Source organism: Varanus komodoensis, unplaced genomic scaffold (assembly GCF_004798865.1).
Source record: "Varanus komodoensis strain SLA01 unplaced genomic scaffold, ASM479886v1 scaffold35, whole genome shotgun sequence".
NCBI lineage: Eukaryota > Metazoa > Chordata > Lepidosauria > Squamata > Varanidae > Varanus > Varanus komodoensis.
Genome location: NW_025335856.1, coordinates 3065550 through 3086918, shown reverse-complemented (window position 1 = coordinate 3086918; position 21369 = coordinate 3065550). Strand labels below are relative to the sequence as shown.

The window sequence follows — 21369 nt, the reverse complement described above, 5'->3', positions numbered from 1 at the left end:
CCCGGCCCGCCGCCCCATCCCCGGCGCGCCCGCCCACCTTGTCCATGAGCTTCCAGCACTTCTCCACCATCTTCTTGTCCACGGTGCCGGGCTGGTGCGGGCCGAGGTGGTGGTGGTGCGGCTGGAAGGCGTCCTTCATGAGCCCGATCAGCCCCCCGGGGCCCTTCTTCAGCGGGGCTGACATGGGGGCGGCGGGCGCCCACGCAGGGTCGCGGCGGGGGCTCCGCCGGCCGCGGCTCCCGGCTCGGCCACCGACGGCGGAGGAAGGCGGCGGGGAAGGCGGCTCCGCGAGCGCCGCGGACGCGCCCGACTGACGAAGAAAAGGGAAGCGGAGGGAGGCGGGGGGGAGGGGGAGGAGGAGGGAGGCGGCAGGAAGGGCGGAGGGGCGCGCGCGGCCGTGCGTGCGTGCGTGCGCGCGGCCGCGCGGGGGGGGGGCGAGCCTTCCGCGAGGGGGCGCTCCGATTGGACGAGCGGGAGAGCGCCGCGGGGAAAGAAGGCCGCCCGCCTCACATCCCGCCCCCTCCCGCTCTGTGGAAGGACGCTCTCTGATTGGCCGCTCGGCCTTCACGGCGCCCCTTCCTCTTCTGCCCCCTCCGCGCTACAACGACCACCGCGCGCGCGCCTCCCACCCTCCGGGAAATCGGGAGGCGGGCCCGTGATTTGCCGATCCCTCAGGAGCCGTCGCTGCGGGAGGCGTGTTCTGATTGGTCGGCACTGGAAAAGGGGGCGGGGAGAACGAGCGGCTTTAAAAGACGCTGGTGCGCTTGGCTTTTATCATCGGTCTGTTCCGATGTGCATTTCCTCTAGTTTCTCTTTGTTTTCGGTGTCTTGATCGCTATTGTTCAACAAGAGAAAGAAGAAAACTCGTCGTCCCCTTCTGTCCTCATCCATTGCACAGGGACGGAGCCACCCCAACCAGAGTTTAATTAGCATAGCCACGCCCAAATACTGGCTAATCAGCATAGCCCTGCCTTGCTGGGTTTGGCTTTTGTGCTGGCTGTTGCGCAGGGCCTTGGGGGCGGGGCGGAAGCGAGAATGGGCATGCGCAGTTTCGTGAAGTCGCAACCAGAGTGGCCATGATGAATTTGGGCAGTTGGCCAGGCCTCTCCGGCAGAAACTGAAAACTGCACGTATGCCCCTGTTCTAAGGAGGGCTTCTGCCTTGAAAGCCTTGCTAGAAATCTTGCAGATAAATAAACCGATGTCCTATCTGAATATGCAAATTATATACTAATAAGGAGTGAAGCTTGCTGTTGTTTTAATAACTGCTAGCAAGCCTGAATGAGCTAGCAATGAACCTGATGGGGCAGTGAATGGCAAGCATTGGAAGCGACGGGGAAGGGCGCGGGGGTGGGAGCGAGCACTAATTATTGTGAGCCGCCCCGAGGCTTCGGCGAATGGGGCGGCATAAAAATGTTTTAATAAATAATAAATAAATAAATAAATAATAGGTTGATCATCGGTAGAACATCTTTCTTTTCATGTCTTACATCAACACCATTGCTCCGTGTTGCTTGTGAAATGTCATTCTTTGCAAACTTGTGTATCCTTGCACAAGTATCAAGAGCGCAATAGAACTATCTTGCGCCTGTCTTGAAACCCCTGTGCTGTTGACCAGTTGCTTTCTGGGCGCAATTTAAGGTATAGGTTTTAATCCTGTGCATAGGAATTTACCTATAACCCCTAAGGAGAAGTCCTTTTGAGGGCAGGCATTATTTACAGAAGCCTTGTTTTATTATCTTTTTATCCTACCTTTTCCCTGCATTGACCCCAAGGTGGCTCCATTTAATCTTTACAACAACCCTGTGAGGCAGATGTGACTGGCCCAAAGTCTCCCAGTGAGTTTCATGACCAAGGGGGGACTCAAACTGGAGTCCCAGTCTATCCCCAAAGCCCTAGGGCACCCTGGAGTGTGTTTAATATAAATAAGAAACCTGGTATGTGTTTGCTATGGACACAGAAGGGTGCAGTGAAATTGCTGAAAGGATAGGCAGATCTGATATGTGGGAAACTGTAATAGGGACAACAGAAAGCGGGCTTCCTATTTTGAAATAGCCGAGTGCTTTTGTTGGGCGTTCATCCACGCCTTTCTCGCAAGTAAGAAGTGTTGATCCAGCAGAACATCCTGTTCTGGAATGGGCTTCATGAAGAGCATAAGGAAGGACCACTTCTGTGGCAAAGGGAAACCTGCTGTGCTCGCTAGCCTTAAATTACACGGACTGTTTTTCCTGTTGGAAGGCCAGGGTAACCAGTGCCAGTCGGCTGGCTGGGAGGCGGTGTTGAAATGCGGCAGACAGAAACTGAAATGCTTTGAACTGCTGAGTCCTTTATTCCTGAGCCGCAGCAAACACCAGTGGAAGAATACTGGTGCCACATCTCCTTTCCCTCTCGTGCGTCATCTTCTGTGAGGAATGCTCTTGCACAATGGGCCTGTGTGGTTTCGCCCACACACCAATCTTGCTCCTAACCTAGCAAGATCAAAAAGGAGAAGGACGGCACTTCTCTTTTCTCACTGTGCGGAGCTCTGCCTGGCACGGACTATCTCCCCCATGCTGGCCAGGGTCTCCATTGCCATATGCGTCAACAGGGCCTCTGGATGGTCAGGAGTGCGGAGGAGCTGCCTTGGGCTGAGCCAGGCAGTGGCCCGGCTGAGCTTGCATCGGCCACTCTGACCGGACGTTGCACCATGTGGAGGACGTGTCCAAGGCTGCCATGCACATATCCGTGTGGGGCAGGGGGTGGGGAGGCTGGGCTCGGCCTCAAAAGGAGCCTGGGCCTGGCCTGGGCTCAGCCATGGAGCCAACTGGGTGACTTTGGGCCAGCCACAGACTCTCAGCCCAACCTACCTCACAGGGTTGTTGTTGTGGGGTTACGATGGAGGAGGAGAATGATGTAACCTGCCTTGAGTCCTTTGTAGGAAAAAGGCAGGATATAAATCGAAAAATAAAATAAATAAAATAAAAATAAAAGGAGCCTGCACCAGAGGGAAATGTAATCTTCCCAGCTTTTGGTTGCCCCGGGGCTCTCTTGGCTCCATCCCAGCTCATACCTGCTAGCAGAACTGGACCAGCAAAATAGGTTTAGTGGATCAACTGTGGGAAGAAAGGGTGGTTGAACTGGTGGAGCAAAGGAGACGCTGATGCACCTGTCCTGCATAGCTGTCTCTCAAGCCGGTGTATTGGATCCCCTTGGCTAAGCCAGAGGCGTCCGGGCTACGGTTGCATGGGTGACCCCACGTGGAAACGGAGCTGTGTGTGGGGCTTGAAGGCCTTGGGGCCCCTTCCAACTCAGCTACTGCGCTGCCTTGTCAAATAAAGCAAATGCATGGCTACTAAGTGGCTGCCTTCACGTACAGTTTAGCATTCAGACGGAGCTTTGCTCTGCTGCTCATCTTTGCATCCGCCTGGCCAAGAGGCAAAGGGGAGCTCAGTCTGTCCCTCAGCAGTCCTCTTTGTTGGAGTTGGCAGAGACTGACCCTGCGGCTTTTTATGAGCACAGCGCCCACCCTCTTGTCTCTGTATCCCCACCTCCTCAACCCTCACATTCGAGTGAGTTTCACGCAGAGAAAACCAACGAAGGCCCACCCCAAAGCAGCAGAGGGCCAACTCTATGAAAAGTGGGACAGACTAGCTCCCAGAAAGTTCTGTGTCTGTCTGTAAATGCACATGTTTTGCGAGCAACTATTGGGTCTCAGAAACCACAGTGTGTGGTCGTTGAAGAAACTGCATTTTGTTTCTTAAACAACAAAGCTTTTCCAAGTTAGTGAGGATGTTATTGGATATAAAAATAAAAAATGCCAGAAAATAAACTGACAGGAGGGGGTGGGAAGAAGGTTCCAAGGTTGCCAAATATTAATAAAAAATAGATAGGCCTGATCGGCACCTGTTTGGGACACACACTTCGGCCCCAAGAAAATTGCTCTGCTTATGAAGCAGCCTTCCCCATCCTCATGCCATGCCCTCCAGAGGTTTTGGGCTACAGTTTTCATCCCCAGCCTGGGGGGCTGTAGTCCAACAACTCTGGGGGCACCAGGTTAAGGACAGCTGTTCTAAAAGAACAAAGTGGAAATGTCTTGCATCCTGAAAGCAAACTCAGGCTTGTGAGCAACTCGGTGGCTTTGGGGCGCTGTGCATTTTGAACAAATGCAAAAGCAGGGAGAGTCTCAAAAGACAGCCAGATCTGCTCGGGATCATGGAGCGCTGAGCTGGGACTGAAATGGGGGCATGAGGGGCATGCAATGGAGCATCTGGGGGGGGGGGGCTGGAACCCCAGAGAGGAGACATCTCTGGTGCAGGGCCTGTTTGGAAATAGCCCACTGCAATATGCTGTATAGAGCAATAAAGAAGGTGCTTTCCAGAGTGGCACCAACCAAAAGCAACTCAGAAACTATCCCTGCCCAAGAGAGCTTCAGTCTGATTTTCAGCAGTGGAAGGGATGGAGAGTCAGTGAAGGCAGGAAGAAAACTGCTTCTTAGGTTTCTTCTTAGGCTGAGGACATGGGACCTGGTCAAGTTAAGCCAAGCATTTCATGGAAAAGCTGCATTGACTGAGTACATCTGCAAAGTACAGCCTGCACCTGTTTGATTGCGCCTCTCCTCCCCTGCCCCATTTTTCTGTGGGTCTAAAAATCCCCTTTCTTCTTACGGGACAGCTCCATGCAGCTTTCCAGACGTGCTTTGCTGGAGATGGTTGTACCCCAAGCTTTCTTTGGTCGCCATGGCAGCAAACAGGGACTGTTGCCTGGCTACATGGACAGACCCAGGTTGCACCAGCCGGGATAGGCTTGCCAAAATCCAGGCGCCGCTTCCCCTCCTTACTTATTGGCTGCGTGGAATGACACTCACAGAAAGAGCTCGGATTTTTCTGCTGGGGAACTTCCAGCAACTGCGAAGCCGGAGGCACGCATTTTCCAGGTACTTCTTCTCCAGCGCGCTCTTGCACCTTAGTAGCCTTCATGATTTAGTTATTTGTTTATTTATTTCTAAATATTTAATTAGTGCGGGCGGCGTGCGTAAAACAGCCTGCTTCGGCACCGGTTTAAGGTTCCGGCAACGGAGCGCTCTAAAAACACCCCATGGGGGTTTCTCCGTTCCCATTTTCAGGGCGCTTGCAAGAATGGCCCCTACGAAGAAAGGGAAAGGGAAGAGAGCGCGGAAGCCGAAGGAGAGGTCCGTGCCAGGTGAGGCCAGAGTCGCAAGACGAGGGCTTCCACCGTTTGCACATTCCTATATATACGTGTCATACGTGTCGTCTGGATCTTACTTAGGTGCACTCGCTCATTCAGGGTGTTAATACTTCCTAGAAATCCTTCCTGCCTTTCCGGCTCCTGAATTGTGTATAGCAGAAGCGAGGACCTGGCGCACAGTGTTGCCTGACCCAGCCCTGGCAACTGGACTTTCCACTTCTTGCTCTGCTTTTTATTACTTGTTCTCTCCTTGGTTTCTCGTTCATCAGAATATGACCTTTCCACCCCATCCCGACCTGGTGTGACTTAGCACGAAGCTTCCCACCTTCCCGCAGTGCTTCGATCTTTCTGTTTCCTTCTAGACCTGCATCGGGCGCTTCGTTGATGTCTCAGCCTTGGCCCTGAGAACCATCTTTGGCTTTTGCTTCCACTCAAAGGGAATTTGGACTTGGGAATGTTCAGAGTTCATCGCATTAGTGCAAGAATCACTGAAAGGGGATGAAGAGAGTAACAACCGCTGCATTACTTCTGCACAGAATTGTGATTGCTTAACTGTTGTTTGGCTTAGCCTCTTGGCTGCTATCTGAAAGTACTTACTTCCGAGGAGGAAGACTGAGTGGCAGTAGGACTTACTTCAGAGCAGACACGCATCGGATGTGCTGTGCTTTTCTGAATAGCTGTGAGGCTTAGCTCTGAACAGATACCACACATTTATTTGCCCCCACCTCCAACCACTCCCAGAACTTGGTTTCCTCAAGTGTAAGTTGACCCTGGTTCTAAAAAAGAACCCCCCATGTACAGTCCAGAAATGCAGGGTGGGATAATTTTCCAGTGCGTAATTTTCCTGCACAGAATTTTCCATTTCGCAAGTTCATTAGTAAAAATGCACGCATGCCTGTTGCAAATACAATGACAGGCAAGCTTATCGGTTTCGAAGTTGTAATTGACACTTTTGAGGGATCACTCCTGCTGAATATGCGAGATCATACTTAAATGTCATTAAACCACATGCATGTTTCAAGTGAAATAAAACTCATAAATAATAAATGGACTCAAAAATAGAAACGGAAGGTGCTCAAATAACCTCAGTGGAAAAGAGCTGAGCTCTGTTGAAATGTAGTAGTTTTCAGCACATCTTACATATTTTGGGGCTGCTAAAATTAGTTTGTGCATCAACAGTATTCAATAGCCATTTCCCTCTTAAACAATGAAGTACGCAATTAAAAGTTCTCCATAACATTTACATCACATCAAAATGTTCGTATTTTTCTTCAAATATTTCAGAACAAAATACTTGTGGTGTCATTGGGATAATAAACTAATATGGGGTACCTCTTCGGCTGTCTTGTTCATTACATGCATGCAAAATAATAATGCTAAATTAGACAAGTTGAAACCATGTCTAATAATGCCAATGACGCCTTGTCTGCAACAGCCAGCAGAGTTGATGGCGAGGGATTATGCATGTTGTAGGGGTAAAATGCGTGGAGGCCCAGAAGTTGTACAGCTGACCACAGGGCACGAGAGTAATTTTTGATTATACCTGAAAAAGTTCTTAGAAAAATGATCCTAGCAATTGGGAACCAGGCAAGTCCTTTACGCTCTTGCTCTCTCTCTCTCAGCAGATGAGGAGGAAACACTTAAGAAGACAACTCTGGAGGTTCACACTCTGAAAGATCACCTTGGTGAGGAAATTTCCGTGGTGCTTCTGGTAACTTAGCTGGGAGTGACTATTGTGTATTATTAACAGTGCCAATCATGGAATGCCCACCCCCTCCTTAGGCAGCTGGGTCCATTGTCTGACTTATAAATAAAATAAAATAAAACAAAACTTGCTGTGGGGTATTTCTAGGCTGTCCAATCACACTGAGTCACTGGACGGCTTCCAAGTTTTTCCTGATGTTCAGTTCAAACTTGCCTTCCTGTAATTTAAGCCTGTTTGTGTGCATCCTAAAGTCTTGGAGACAGGAAACAGGATGCACACTCCTTCGATGTGACAACCCTTTAGCTGCATGAAAAGTGCTAAGATATTCCCCCTCCGCTTCCCCAATAGGCTACAATTCCTTATTGTCTCCATTCCATCTTATGAAGAGCTCTGTGTAAGCTGAAAACTTGCATCCTTTTCTGTGAATGAAAGCTGATTCGGTATAAGGCAGACTGTTTGGCTATCTGGTATCATGCATGCTCTGATGCAGACACGATCCTTTGTCTCAAGGGGCTGGGGAGACGGGGAACTAGGCAGCCTCTCTCCTGAGCACCATCTTTCTGGCCTGCAGTTCTCCGGAGGGATGTGGCCAGACAAGCAACGGCCGACAGTGAAGGGCTGAAGCAGAGGCTGATGGAACTGGAAAAGGAGCTGGAAGAGGCCCGAGGTGACAAGAGAGATATTTACGAAGGTGTGTTTGTGTCTATGGTTGCCATGCCAGTCCCTGGGCGGACGTGACTCCAGTTATCCAAAGAGCAGATTTGAGGAACGGTTACAGGGTCAGTTCCTTAATTCCTTTTGCGGGACCGATTTGGATTCTCTGCCTTGTGCATAAAAACATTTAGGGAAGCCTTCCAGACAGGGAGTTCGGGGCTTTCCACCTCTCTCATCCAGTGATAGTGAGAAGATGGACTTGTGGCGCAATCATAGACATATCTACTCGGAAGTAAGTCCTATTGTTTTCAGTGAGGCTTAATTCCAGCTAAGAGTGTATAGGATTGCATAGCTTCAGTTTACCTTCGTAAGAAAGTCTGGGGCACCTATTTATAACTCAAGCAAAGCATCATCCTCAGGGTCTCATAGGCATTTCTCATTAGCACCGAGACTGCCAATTCATTTTTCATAGCCCGGTTACTGGCCTGCATCTTTTGCATTGATACATCTAATGTCAGAGGCTTATTGCCTGTGGAAGCTCAATACCAAAGGCTTTTTTTTCTCATAGTCAAGAACATCGGCTTTCTGGGACAAAGTTTCTTTCCATGGCTGCTGACAATGCCAGTCATTCCACACACAGGACTTCATAACGATCCTTCTTTCGCATCTTCATTTCCCCCACTTGGTGTGACATCTATTTAAGCTCCTTGGGGCAGAGACCTGCCCTTTTGACTTGCCTCACACTGGCAAGCCCCATACAAAGCTCACGTGATAACGAGAATTCTTAGGCCTCTTAGTCTTGGGTGGGAGTAGCAGATGAAGAGGTTGCTCTGCTCTTCCATCTCCTTTTTCTACCATTCCAGAGATGATCCGCCAGTACCAGCAGCTTCAGCGCCAGACCAACACTCAGATACAGCGCCTAGAAGAGGAGAAGCAGAACTTGCAGAAGCACCTGGGTAGCACACATACACGCTCGGCCTTTGCAATGATGTTGCGGCTTTATAGCAACCATGTTCCAGCATCCCTGATCTTTCACTTGACGAATGCTCCTGGAGAGGATGGTGGGATGGAAACTACTAATCAGGTCATCACAGATTTTTTCCAAGCAGTATGTTTTATTAACATACAAATCTCCCAGTAAAATTAGTAGTAAGAAAAAAAAGTTTTCCGATCAGTTGTTTGCTGACTGGTTGCAGAAGATGAAAGCTGTGTGTCCAGGGGTTGGTGTCACCAGAGAATAAAATTGCAAGAAGGCCTGTTTTGGGGAAACACATAGCTGTGGATTAATCCTGCCTCCATAGTCTGGGAAAACTGGTTCAAGCTGCAGCCCACCCCATTTCTATTCAAGCAATATGTTCTGGCCTATTTTAACCCAGACAAAATGTGAGCGTAAACTCATGAGAATCTGTTCAGTTTCGCCCTATTTAAAGGCTGTGGGTGTTTGAGTCACCTTGTCTTTAGCGTCTTAATCCACGTTTCTTCCAAGCTATGTAGGACCTACAACCGCCTTTCCCAGCATCTGCTCAGCTTTCCACCCCACACATCTGTGCTCCCTCTTCCTCCCTGCCCTCTCCTACCCCACTTCTGCTCAGCAGCTGCTTGTCAGGAGGAAGTACGGCAGAGCCGGGCCGACCAGGCGAAGACACTGGAGGAGAAGGACCAAGCTCTTGCAGAGATGCAGCGCAAGGTGGATGTGATGGAGACAGGATATGAACAAATTCTGCATGTGAGTTGGGCAGTGTGCCCAGACCTCAAGCAGTCCAAGTGAGATCAGGCAGGGGGCAATTTATGAATTGTTACCACAACCTAAAGAAAGGGATCCCATGATTCCCACCGCTTTTTAGCTCTGCAACATCTAGGAGCTACACACACTTCCATGGGTCCTGGGCTGCTCTCCCATGCAAGGCACTCCAAATCAATTTGCCCCGCTTTCAGCAAGGTGGTCCCATCCTTGAAACAGAGTTAAAGAAGAGCTGAGGTTTCACTTTGAGCACCTGGGCCTGAAGAAGCATTCCATGCAATGCCTAAGTGTACCTTCCACGATTGTCTTACATTCTGCAGACCAACAAGTGACGGAAGCGAGCTTTCTAAGGCCTCAGGTTCATTCTGAGAGCTCTCCTGGATAGATGTCCCACCCTCTTTGCCTTCTAGGCAGGCAGCCCCAGAATGGGCAGGTCTTTCGCCTCGGCCGTCTGCCCTTGACCTCACATGGCCCCTTGCTCCTCCTTTCCTCAGGGCAGTCTGGATTGTTTGCTCTCCAAGCTGCAAACCACCAAGCTCAGCTGGGAGAAGCAAGCCACATCCATCCATCTGGAGTATAAGGACCGGCTGAAGGAGTTTGGGCTGAATCCGCTGGAGATGTGAAGGAGCATTCAGACTGATAGACCTCCGCGTCCTTCAGCCTGGGGCAGTGCCGTGGTTGGTCCCGAGTTTGGGATTAGCCCTAAAGCTGGTGGAGTAATAAAGCATGCAGCTCTGAACGTGTGCAGAATGCTTTTCTGTCATTAATCCAATCTCCTTTTGACTGGGTCTCAGAGGGGGAAGAAGGTTCAGAACACAAAGCCCTGGTTCCTCCCTCTTCCTAGACATGACAGTATTTCAAAACAGAGGTTAATTTCTGTTCAACAAAACTTGGTTCCTCTTCCCATCACCCTCTGTCTTCAAAGTCACTCTCCAGCACGGTCACAGGATCAGCTCCGGTGGGTTCTCACGCTTTTCCAAGAATCCTCATGGAGTCTGCCTCTGATCCCATTCTGCCTGGACACTGTGGCCCGGTTTCAAGGATCTGCAGGGAGCATGTGCAGAGTGCAAAAACAGACGGATTGATGAAGCGGTCGTGGGGCGCAGGAACAATCTGGCACCGGGGCAGGGGTCTGGTTGCAACATTGGCATCATGCAAAGGTGCTCCCTTCCAGGACAGCTGCAGAGCCGGCAGGAGGTCTCCTCCTTGGCCAGGGTGATGAGGCAGCGCCTAGAATGCCTGGCTCACAGCATCCGGGCCCTGTGAGAAACAGGGGGAAAGGCAAGCTCAGGGCACAGCTGGGTTTGGAAGCAGCACTGAGGAGGACGGGCAGGGACACAACCGTGGTGAGGAGCGGCTGCCTCCAGGCAAGCAAGCACTGAAACGTAAGGAAACTGGAAAGGGGTCCTGCTTTCCGGCCACTGAGCATGCTTTGTAGGGTTACCGCAAGGTTGGCTTAGGACGTCTGTTAACATTTGTGAGAACAAGTGCAGAGGCTGGCCTCCCGTTAGGCAAGGTCAGCAGCAGCTTGTGAGTGAGAGAGAAACCTCTGCGCTGAGAAGTCTTTTCTGCAGCGCTTCACCGAAACTAGCAGGATTTTGTGTTCCCTTTTTGTGAACCTGGAGGGTTGTGATGCAGCGTTGCTCAACCCGGCAAGGCTTTTCCTTCTGCCCTCCTTGCCCGCCCCAACCCCTTTCGGGGGCACTTGCTGAAGTAAATCAGGCTCCTGTTTTTGCCGTTGCATCTGCTCCTCCAGGTTTGGCTACGTTCTTGCCCGCGTGCGCTTCCCCTCTTTCTGCCTCAAATTTCTTCTCGGAAATTCTCCCTGTAATCTGTTTTTGTGAACAGGGGTGATCTTAGGAGGAAGGGGCCTAAAAGCATGCAAACTTTAGGGCATATGTAAATCGCATACATCAGAATGTGCAAATGAATGAATTCTGTATTTGTCTTGTTGGTCTGAGCCCCGGAACGGGCTAGCAGTGCCCGCGAGTGCTTTTCCCTCACTGGGAAAAGGTTATCAGAAAGAACTGGGCTTTGGCCCATCTCTTTGCAACACCCTTGTCTGTCTGTCTGTCTGTCTGTCTTTTTAATGAGAAAGCATGAAGTCATGTGAATGCTGCCATGCATTGGTACAGGCCGTGTGATCCACGGTTTGCAAAGAACATCAGATGTAAAGGCAAAAAGCTGGAATTCAATGCTGAAAACAGCTGAGAGACATGCAGGGAATTGTGCAGGTTGCTGCACCTCCCAAACAGGTAAGATACCTCTTTTGCAAAGGCCCTGAAACTTCCATCATGCTGGTGCGGCTCCAGTGCATTCTCACGGGGCTCCGTATTGAGATGGGAGAGCGGAGGTGTTGAGCCAGGGCTGCAGTCTTCCTGAAGTGTGGCGGAAGAAGATGAGGCATGGCTCACTCGCAAGCCTGACCGAGGCTCTTCATCATTGTAGAAAAGAAGAGGTGATAATCCAACCTAAGCAAAGCAAGAAAACACCAACCCAGCCGGAGTGTCAGCAAATCCAGCAGAATCTAAAGACTGATAACTAGGGTATTTAACAGAATCATGGCAGGTAACCAGCTAAATCATGCATCCAACCCTCCTTGGCCACCCGGATCTTGGAGGCATTTATGCAGTTGGGCTCTGACGGCCACCCCCAAAGGATGCCGCAGCTCCAGTGCCTCAGTCTTCCCTGCTTCGACCGATGGAAGAGAGAGGCACAGATGCCCCTTTGATGCACGCAGGTTTCCTGCTCACCCAGAGCCGGCCGTGGTCACAAACGGGGGCTGTGCACTAGTTGTGCAGCAACGCAGTGCCGGGGAAGCTGGGGGAGCCAGGTGCTGCTTTCTCCCCCGCCCCCCACGGAGCGCTGCGTGGCTTGCAAGCCGCTGCGCATTACCAGATCGTAGAACTTGCTTCCCTCGGCGTCAATGACGAGCAGCGTGACCTGAATGGCATCTGCCCGGATCTTCAGCACCACCTCCTGGTGGTCGAGCTCCTCCACGCCGTCGCCATTAACAGCCAGGAGGCGGTCGCCATCTCTCATCCCGGCCTTCTCGGCCGGCATCCCGGCATCCACCTCCCTCAGGAACTGGCCTGCAAAGTCACACACGGGAGAGGTGATGCGGGACGCTCTGGCACAGGACGATTTCCAGAGCCTGCACTTTACAAGCTCGCACATATTTGGGGTGCCCTGACAACACACACAGGCTGTAGCAGGAAAGTGAGGCACGTTCACCTCCATTTCTCACGCTAGAAAACATGGTCCTTGGCTTGCTGTTTTGTGCAGAGAAAGAAAACTTTGAGGGAGAGACAAAGAAAGACAAAATGCTCAGCTCCTGATCCCAGGAAGTGGCAGTGCACAGGAGGGCTACCTACTTCCCACTGTTAAATGTTACTGCTCAGTCAAGTGAAGGGCTCAATAAAGGAGACGGATTGCCATATAAATACCCAAGCCATTGCCTGGTCATCACAGCCAAACATTAACTCCACTCTTCCAATTAATATCAAGGGTGGGCAATTGGCTGTGATGACGGTATGACCTACAACTCCCATCATCCTTCGCTAGTCCTCCTTTACACAGCATTGGAGAGACCTCATCTGCAGTGCTGAGTCCAGTTCTGGGCACCACAGTTTAGGAAAGATGCAGACAAGCTGGAAGGGGTTCAGAGGAGGGCAGCAAGGATGATCCGGGCACTGGAAACAGCCTTAGAGGAGAGGTTGAAAGGGCTGGGAACATTTAGCCCCGTGAAGAGAAGACGGGAGGCAGAAGCAGGTGCTTCCAGGGGCACCTTACCATACTTTCCAGAGGCACATTTCTCTTCCTTCAGCAGGAATCCGTAACCGGCTGGCCCTCGCACCATCGGGAGCTTCCGCACTTTGAAAGGAACCCACGAGGCGTCTGCCATGGCAGCTGTGACTTTAATGCCGTGCTGCCGGTAGAACTCCTCTGACTCTGCATCTATCACCAAGAGTCCTATTGGGCTGCTGCCGTTTTTGAGCTGCAATGCAAACCAGGCACACAAACGGGGCGTGTGGGGAGGGGAGAAGCAACATGGCAGCCCTACGTTCAGAGCTGGCCCCAAAGGGCATCTTGTTGGGCTGGTTCTGCTGGACAAAAGGGCCAGTCTTCCCTCCGTACCCTGCAAGGTGGTCACAGCATCAGCTTAGTGCACTGTGATAGACTGGGGATACTGGGAACTGTAGGCCAACTCATCTGGAGAGCACCAGGTTATGGAGAGACTTACTGCAAAATTCCTTCCTCTCCTTGATGCTGTCCAGAAGATTTGGACTACAGTTCCCAAAACTCCTGACAGGGAGTGGTGCTGTCCGCAACTGATGGGAGCTGAAGTACAAAGCATCCAGAGGTCACTGGGACAGGGAAGCTGCAGTAGCAGATCCCTATTTTCTAAAGCAGCATCTTTCTGTTGAAAAGGTGTTGAACTTGTTAATGGGGGAGGAATTCAGCCAGTGGACTAAAGGGCCGATGATGAATCGGGGTCCATTTCTTTAAGCCAGTCCTGGTACCTTTTTGTTCAGCCGGGCAGAGGTCCAGTTCTCCACACGGGCACCATTCAGCTCCAGAAGCCAGGAACCGTCTGGCACACCGGCCTTGTGCGCCGGCCCATCCAGGGTCACAGAAAGCCGGAAGGTGCCCTCCACGCCTGAAAAGAGCACGGCTGAAATCTTGGGACCCCAAGAACCCGCTTTCACATCACAACAGCCCATGCTGTTCTAATTTTCCTGCAGGGGAGGTCCTTTGGTGCCCATGTTGCAGTGGCAGGGGTTGACTGAAGGGTGGACAACCCATAAAGAGCCCCTGAATCAAGCCACGGACTAAGCACCAGGTGGTCTGGCCCCTCGCCAGTCCAGCACTCCACCGATGAGGCTGCCCATTGTGGGTTGCTGAGGAAAGGCGGGCTGTAAGTTGCTCTCTCCTGCTCTGGGTGGTTTGATCCACGGGCTGTCATTACACGTGAGCCAGTCCTAGCAGGCATTTCCACTTTCCCGGGAACCCCAGCAACAGAGCACTCCAACAGAGCATTCATGCGATCCTTGAAGAATCCGTCCTTATCTTGGGGTAGAGCTACCGTTCCATGGACATATCGTGGGAGCAGTACTGCTAACTGCCCTTGGAGGGGAAGCAGTGGTCCCTCTTGTGGAATAAAACCGAGTAAGCATGGTGGAGATGCGCCCTTTGAGACGGGCCCAGGAACGGCCTCTGGTAGATATCATCCTTCGCCCCAGTAACTCGACTCTCTTCGCTCCCCCACAACTCTTTATCATCCCATCCCTTGCAAATAAATGCATTTCACATTTGAATCTGGAAAGCAGAATAAACAAAACAAGCCACGCATTCTTTGCTACCTTCTGGAGATGAAAAGCTGAATCCAAAACCACTTCGGTCCTTGGTGATGTGGCACAGCCGAGGCCTGTTGTGACAAGGCAGGAGCTGGGCAAGGTCCCGGTCAAGGGCCTTTGCCAAGTCATAGGTGTTCCCGTCCAGAACGGTGAGCGAAATCTGCTTCCCACTGTGTTTGATCTTCCATACCACCTGCAAGAGAGCCGAGGCTGCACTCTGGACTGGAGTCCTGATCGGGGTTCCCCCCATGGCCCTGCCTGCTTTCCACCGACCACAAATGGCTAGTGCTCGCCCAACTTCAGTGCACTGTTTCCCCTTTTTACAAAAGTTGAAATGCCTCTCCTAAGGGTCAGTTAACAACAGGAGGCGCTTTTGGCTCAAGTACCCTGGTTCTTTGCAGCTTGCCCATCTTTGCGTTGCCCTCACCCGCTTCTGATTTTAACCCTGGTCATCTTCTGCCTTCCACTGGACCGTGTCCCCCAGAAGCGTCTCTGAAATGGACTGTCTGCAGGCTGGAAGAAGGCCACCATCCTTCAGAGCTTCAGAGGAGACAACCCACATTTTGAACTAGATTTGAACATGTTCTGAGAAACAGAACATGGAACGGAATGGAATCAGAAATGCGTTTAAGAGGAGAACTTAGCTAAGCAGCATCCAAGCAAATTTGTGGTTGGTCCGAGATTCTGGGGCCTATACATGTTTGTGCTTTTGCGTTTATTTTTTCAAAGAAACAAACAAAAGAGCTGTTTTCGCAATGCTTTTTTAGGGTGGCATCTCAATTTGGCAATAAATAGGAACAAAATCATGTGCTTTGACTAGTGGACAGTTCTCTGAGTGGGATGGTGTGACGTGGCATCCTGCAACAGCGGGGGGCTGGACCTGATGCCCTTCATGGCCCCTTCCAGCTCTGCTCTTCTGTGACTCTAGGTGGAACCCCCATCAGCTTCGTTCTACATGGGTGCCAACGTCTAAACACGCTGCACGGGAAGTTCAATGTAGACCGTGTTGCAATGCATGGATGATACTGACCTACCTCACAGGATCGTTGTGAAGATTATACTGCCTGTTGCAGGCAGTTGCTTGAGGTTTTGGGGGTGGGTGGGATAGGATTATGAAGAGGAGGAGGAACAAGTTCCCCAGGCTATTTCCCCTTTGTCGCAGCTCATTACTCACTGTTTTCAGTAACTGGGGAGGCATCATTTGGCAAAGGTTAGGAAAAGTTAGGGAAGGGGCTTGCGGGTTTAATTCATAATCCAAGGAGGCCTCAAGGAAGGGACGGTTTGCGGCAGATGGGCAGCCGGCAAGCAGGTGGAGCTGCCATTCTCCACCTCACCCGCCACCAGGCCTTACCTGGAAATGCTCCATGTCTTCCACATACATGCCGTTCACCTCGAGGATCCGGTCGCCATCCCGCAGGCCCCTGCGGTGGGCCAGCCCCCCCCGGCGTCACCTGCCTCACGATGTGGCCACTCTTGCCCACCTCCTGCCGCAGCCAGAACCCGAAGCTCTCGCCCTCTTCTTTCTTCAGAAAGCAGAAGCGCAGCTGCGAAGCTCCTTCCGGCTCTGCGGTGGACAGAATCCAGCAGACTGAGAAGGCGCCGGTCCCCCGCCACACCTGGCCACCTTTGCGGCCCAGCAGGCCCTGCCGTCCAATCTCAGGCCGCCTGGCTGTGCTCCTCTTGATCTAAGGCCAGTAGCGAGGAAGACGGCACCTGGTGCAGAAGGCGGCGGCCAGTTGCGCAGCCTCCGTCCCACCAGCTTCCAGCGAGGTCCTCTTTGCTTGGCTCAGTTTGCAAGATTGGCCCAGGCAAGACTGGAGAGGAAGGCTGCTGATGCTAGTGGAGCAGAGTCTGCTAGGGGCATCGCCACCCTGGTGCGGACAGGGGAGGGGGGCATCAGTTTCGGGGGGAAGAACCCAGGAAGGAAGATGCACTGGCAGGGCAGCTAATCAGGTGCTTTGGATGCTCTTACCGGGACCGGCACATGGGATGTGGAACGAACCGGCCCACTGCAGCAGCAGCACTAACCCCGCAGGGCGTCCTCTGGGACGAGCCCTCATTCCAGCCCCACTTGCACAGCGGGATGCCCGGGGGACTCTTCCCCACAGCCAGGAGGCCCACTCTCTCCACCTCCACACTGGGGAGCTCCTGCCCAAGCCGGAGGCACCCTTTGGCCTTAGGCTTAAACAGGGTTCCTTTTAGATGCAGTTGCCTATTGGTTAGAGCACTGGGAAGACCTGGGTTCAAATCCCTGCTCGCTTTTAGGACATTCATTGCCTCCTGGAATTTACCTCACAGGATTGTTAGGTAGCCTGGAGAACAAGCTACCCTCAAGGAAACTCGCTTCTCTGCGTTTCTGCATGAGTCACTGCTCTGGTGTGGTTGCGCGTTGGGAGGAGATGAGCACCGAAAGGTGACCGATTCACACAACAGGGGACCTCCTCCAATGGGGCATCAGTGCAGGAGGTCTTTGCACTGGGAGAGACTGGACGATGAGGGACAGCACGACAAGAAGCCAGACTAGAGCAGTAAATCATGCAGAGTTGCAAGGTGTGGCCCCTCCAACAGCAGGTCCTTCTGTCGAGCCTGTACAGGATCGCAGCCGAGGCAAAGGCCCAGGTCCCAGGGGAACTGTTTCTCATGAACAGTGATTCATGCAGAGCCCCGACAGGCAGCCTCCTCTGTATATAGTTCCATTCAGCTGGATTCCTTCCTTCCTTCGTTCTAGCCATTGTCTCAAGATATTCACAAGGTGTTGAGCCTGCCCTGGTACGGCTCAGGGAGCCAGGGCAGGGGAGTGAGTCCACCTCCCCGTAGGGCAGGGAATACAGCCAGCAATGCCCAGATCTGCCCAGATCCTGAATCGGAAGGAGACTAAATCCAACCTCTTTGCAAACTCCCCCAGGGGAAACAGCTGGGCCTTCCTTTCCCACCCACACAGCCTCCCCTCCTCTTACCAGAATCCTCTGCCAGAGACAGTGCCGGGTTATCAATCCCATCTCTTGGGTTAAATGCAAAGTTCCTGCAACATCAAAAGGAAAAGGGAAGCATCCTTCACAAACTGCTAGGAGGCATTCGAGGGTTTTTGCCCTTCCAAACCTGCTTCTTTTCCAAGAGAAACATTTCAAGCTGTCCACCAGTTGCTCGTGGCTTTTTCCCATTCAGTAGCAGACGTAAATGTGGACCGTATGTGCATGGGACCCAAAGCTCAGTACCAGACAGAGCCAGGGCCTGCAAAGACTATTTGGTAGTGGATGGCATATAAACATTTTAAATTAATACAGAAAATAAATAAAGAAGCAGCACCAGCACCTCTGGATGAGCAGAGATTCTGGTCCGAGCTGCCACCCATTGCAGAATTGCCCGCACCCTCTGCGCTTGGCTACAGTCCTCATGGGAGCAGGGGCAGAAATGGATTTTCCCAGCAGTAAGACCTTGTTCCAGGTTGCAGTGCAAGCTATTTGGGGTTGAATGGGCCATGAAGACTCATTCCCTTTACAGAAAAAGAAAAAAACCCTACAACCTGCTGCCGGTCGAGGTGAAAACAACTACAACTGCCTTGCTGTACATGAATTTTTGGACTCTCTGTGTGTGGAATTCTCATCGGATCCCTGAATAGGAGCATTTGGTTTTGTGTCCACCAGCCCATCACGCCAATCTGATTCCATGAAGTGGTAAGTTTAGGTGCATGCACAGCACCTGACATCCAATGGAAGGGACAGGAAGAGAAGGAAAGGCCTCATGCCCATTTATAGTGTAGTAGCCCAACTTGGCACTTACATGGTTAACTCTGTGATGTCCCAGAGCCCTGGAAAAAAGAAACAAAGATCTGAAGATAAGTGAAGCTTCTCTTTCATTTCAAAAGCACATGGCATCTCCTCCCTGGTTACCTCTATTTTATTTCAGAATGTACTTAGATTGATTAATTTTATTATATTTATCTCCCACCTTTCTCCCTTTGGTTCCAGGGGGTCTCCCCTCCAAGCTCAAGCCAGCCCCAGACTTGCTTAGCTTGAGCACGAGGGATGCCTTACATGTCTTCAGTCCATCCTCTGTACATATACCTTATCTGGCTACCTGGACTCAATCTGGCTGCAATTGTACTCCTATTGCCCTAGGAGCAAGTAGATATGCATAGTTCATCTACACACACAAACACTGGGGGAGCCCTCAAACTTGCTTCCCCCACCATCTCAGTCTAAAGGGATGGAAACTTGGCTAAATTCACATTGTGGAGAGGAAATGTACTCTGCGCATGCTTGTCCACCACAGGAGCATCCAGACAGCTGACAAATATATGGAAAGCACAGATAAGGAAGGGTTTGGAGCAGAATACATATTCAGGGCACCTAGACATCAAAGTAGACCCTGCAAGTTCCCAATTTCCTTTCCACCCAGCTAACAAGAAGGGGCCAAGCCAGACAAGAGAGTGAAGATCTTGTGGGAAGTCATCTCAACAGTTTACTAAAAACCCCACAGGCAGGACTGCTGCCAGAAGGGGAAAGGGAAAAGAAATTTCTTGCAGAGATCCTGATAGAAATCCTTCCATTAATGAACTATTAAAAGCAACAGCAACAATACGATTCTACTACGCACGTGGCATCCCACCTAATTTGATCCAATGTCAACAAGACTTGCACCTTTTAAAAACAGAGGAGGCTTGTGTGGTGTCTGAAAGACTAGCCCATTTATTATGGACTCCGTGGCTTGTGATACCATTTCTGAGTTCTTGGTTTAGAGCTGCAGCGGCAAGACCAGGGCTGGCTCTCTTCAAGCTGCCCAGGTTAACGCAGTGCGCAGAATGTACTTTATCCTGGACCCTGAGACCGGGTGCGGGGGGGGGGGGGCAGCATTGCCATCAAGGACGAATGCTGAGGTGACCTTTGGGCCAGCTGGAAGGGGGACTTCGGGACAGACCCTTCCCTATCACCAGAACAGAGGAGCTGAATTGCTAACCGAGACACCGTAGCTTCTGCCTTCAGAACTCCTCGTTCAAGTCCCAAGTGGAAAACATACGAGCCAGACTAGAAGAAAAAGGTGGCCACCCACCTTTTCAGGTTCTGCGCCTGCCTTCTGCCAACTTGGTGCCCCCCGGCTATCATCAGCCTCAGCCAACATGGCTAATGGGCAAGGATGATGGGTGACGTAGTCCAAAATATCTGGAGGGCACCAGGTGATTCTGCAGCCTTAAGACAAGCTCCAGAGTGGAGTGAGAATGCCACGGTCGTGGCTCCATGAATTTTGCTTGTTGCCGAACTGACATAAAAGTCATAAAAAATGGTCAACAAGGCCCAAGAAATCCACACGTCCTGCTTTTGGGGCACCCCAACCTGTGCGACTTACCTTCCTTCCGTCGTTCGGCTGCTTGAGTGCGTGAAGTCCAAGGTCCAGCATGAAGTGGCAGCTTCAGCTGGGGACCTCGCCTCTTTAAAGACATTGCAGGAGCTTAATATTTAAACTGGGAATGAATCTTCAGTGCAAACGTTTCCTTCTCCCCGTCCGTCCGTGGAGCTGATTAAGGAGAAAATTTTGTCCTCTTTCCTGGCAGGAGAGAACAGCAGTCTCTGAGAAACAAGCAGTGTTGTGCTCCCAGCGAGGCAAACAACACCTTCCTTCCATAAGCCAGGAATGTGGCAAAGGGAGGGCGGATTGAAGGCACTCCCAGGTCCTGTCTTCCGTTGTGCATCAGTTATTTTCTGTCACCAAGTGCATTCTGTTAGACGTACAATCAACAATGGGGATAAACAAAGTAATACTAACAATGAGGTAGAGTGCACATTGTTAATTCCTCTGCCAAGTTTCAGCATTTCAGTTTAAAAGAAATTTAAAGCACATCTTGCCATGTAGCGATTTAAAAGAAATATGCAAGAGAAGATACAAAGCATAAATAATGCAATGTTATTCAACTTGCTGGAACTGTTTCAAAAGCCTTAAAATAAAACCTTTTGATTTGCTATGTCTTGCAGTCCAACAGGTACTGGTGGTGGTAAAGTGTGTGTGTGTGTGTGTGTGTGTGTGTGTGTGTGTGTGTGTGTGAAAGAAACGCAAATGTTTAAGGCTGCAGTTATTTACCCACTTACCTGGGAGTAAGCCCTATGAAACCCAAGGGAACTTCCAAGTACACAAACATAAGGCTGTGTCATAGGCTCACAATATTAGGCATACTTACCTGGAATTACATCTCACTGAACTTGCCTCTGCGTAAACACGAGTGTACTGCACAAGAACCTCTCTGCAAAAGCATTTCCGGGGTTTCCCAGCCTGAGGTCCCCCAAGATGTTAATGAACAACTTTCAGCAACCTACAACCAACATCGTTCAACACACCTGGAAGGCACCAGTGTAGCTGATCCCGCATCCTGCAGTGGCCACCTAAGGAGCTGCAAACAATTCAGCCAAGGTGGGCAACTTGCTGGCAAGGTGGAGGTCGGACCGGAAGGCCTTGTAGCCCCTTCTAATTCTACTATGATTCTACGATTCAGAAGCCCCTGGAATTCAAGCCTTCACACAGGAGTTGTGCTGTCCCCGCCTTGGCAGCTGGCTGGGTGGAAGGTTGTCCGCTTCCATGATGCTGCCTGCTGTGGGCATCCCTGCCTCCAGAGCTGGGAAGATGCAAAGCAAAGAGCCGCGGATGGACACCTGAGTGCGCGGGGCTTATCTAGGCCTTCACAAAAGAACGCCCACTCGCCCCGGTGCTGGTAGCCGTTCATCGATTTCTCTTCAGTATCCC

General features: G+C 51.3%; 3 protein-coding genes across 4 annotated transcripts in view; 1 reads left to right on the top strand and 2 right to left on the bottom strand.

Moving 5' to 3' along the window:
• Positions 1 to 242, bottom strand: part of CBL (Cbl proto-oncogene) — a 42913-nt gene extending 42671 nt beyond the window's left edge. Inside the window, exon 1 of one of the 2 annotated variants that reach the window (XM_044439469.1) lies at positions 38 to 242. In XM_044439469.1, the coding sequence (XP_044295404.1) occupies positions 38 to 184 (147 nt within the window). In that variant the 5' untranslated portion in view covers positions 185 to 242. The remainder of the gene's footprint in view (positions 1 to 37) is intronic. The other variant, XM_044439466.1, reaches the window with a different exon arrangement.
• Positions 243 to 4853: 4611 nt separating this feature from the next.
• Positions 4854 to 10002, top strand: CCDC153 (coiled-coil domain containing 153). The gene is made up of 7 exons (XM_044439593.1): positions 4854 to 4911; positions 5101 to 5177; positions 6809 to 6868; positions 7460 to 7579; positions 8406 to 8498; positions 9138 to 9268; positions 9778 to 10002. Exons 2-7 carry the CDS (start codon positions 5114 to 5116, stop codon positions 9904 to 9906), a joined length of 597 nt encoding a protein of 198 aa, XP_044295528.1. The 5' UTR covers positions 4854 to 4911; positions 5101 to 5113; the 3' UTR covers positions 9907 to 10002.
• PDZD3 (PDZ domain containing 3) lies at positions 9862 to 21332 on the bottom strand. The gene is given in 11 exon segments (XM_044439592.1): positions 9862 to 10543; positions 11548 to 11754; positions 12179 to 12375; positions 13076 to 13280; positions 13807 to 13943; positions 14647 to 14833; positions 15992 to 16081; positions 16083 to 16204; positions 17598 to 17662; positions 18421 to 18448; positions 19984 to 21332. Coding segments are annotated over 11 exon segments (1362 nt in total). The 5' UTR covers positions 20078 to 21332; the 3' UTR covers positions 9862 to 10513.
• Between the last annotated feature and the right edge of the window lie 37 nt (positions 21333 to 21369).

Excerpts from the sequence above, each read along its gene's own strand:
- CCDC153 (XM_044439593.1), top strand. The coding sequence starts at position 5,114 with ATGGCCCCTACGAAGAAAGGGAAAGGGAAGAGAGCGCGGAAGCCGAAG. Across the intron at positions 5,178-6,808 it reads GAAGGAGAGGTCCGTGCCAG|ATGAGGAGGAAACACTTAAG; the intron begins GTGAGGCCAGAG and ends CTCTCTCAGCAG. Across the intron at positions 7,580-8,405 it reads CAAGAGAGATATTTACGAAG|AGATGATCCGCCAGTACCAG; the intron begins GTGTGTTTGTGT and ends CTACCATTCCAG.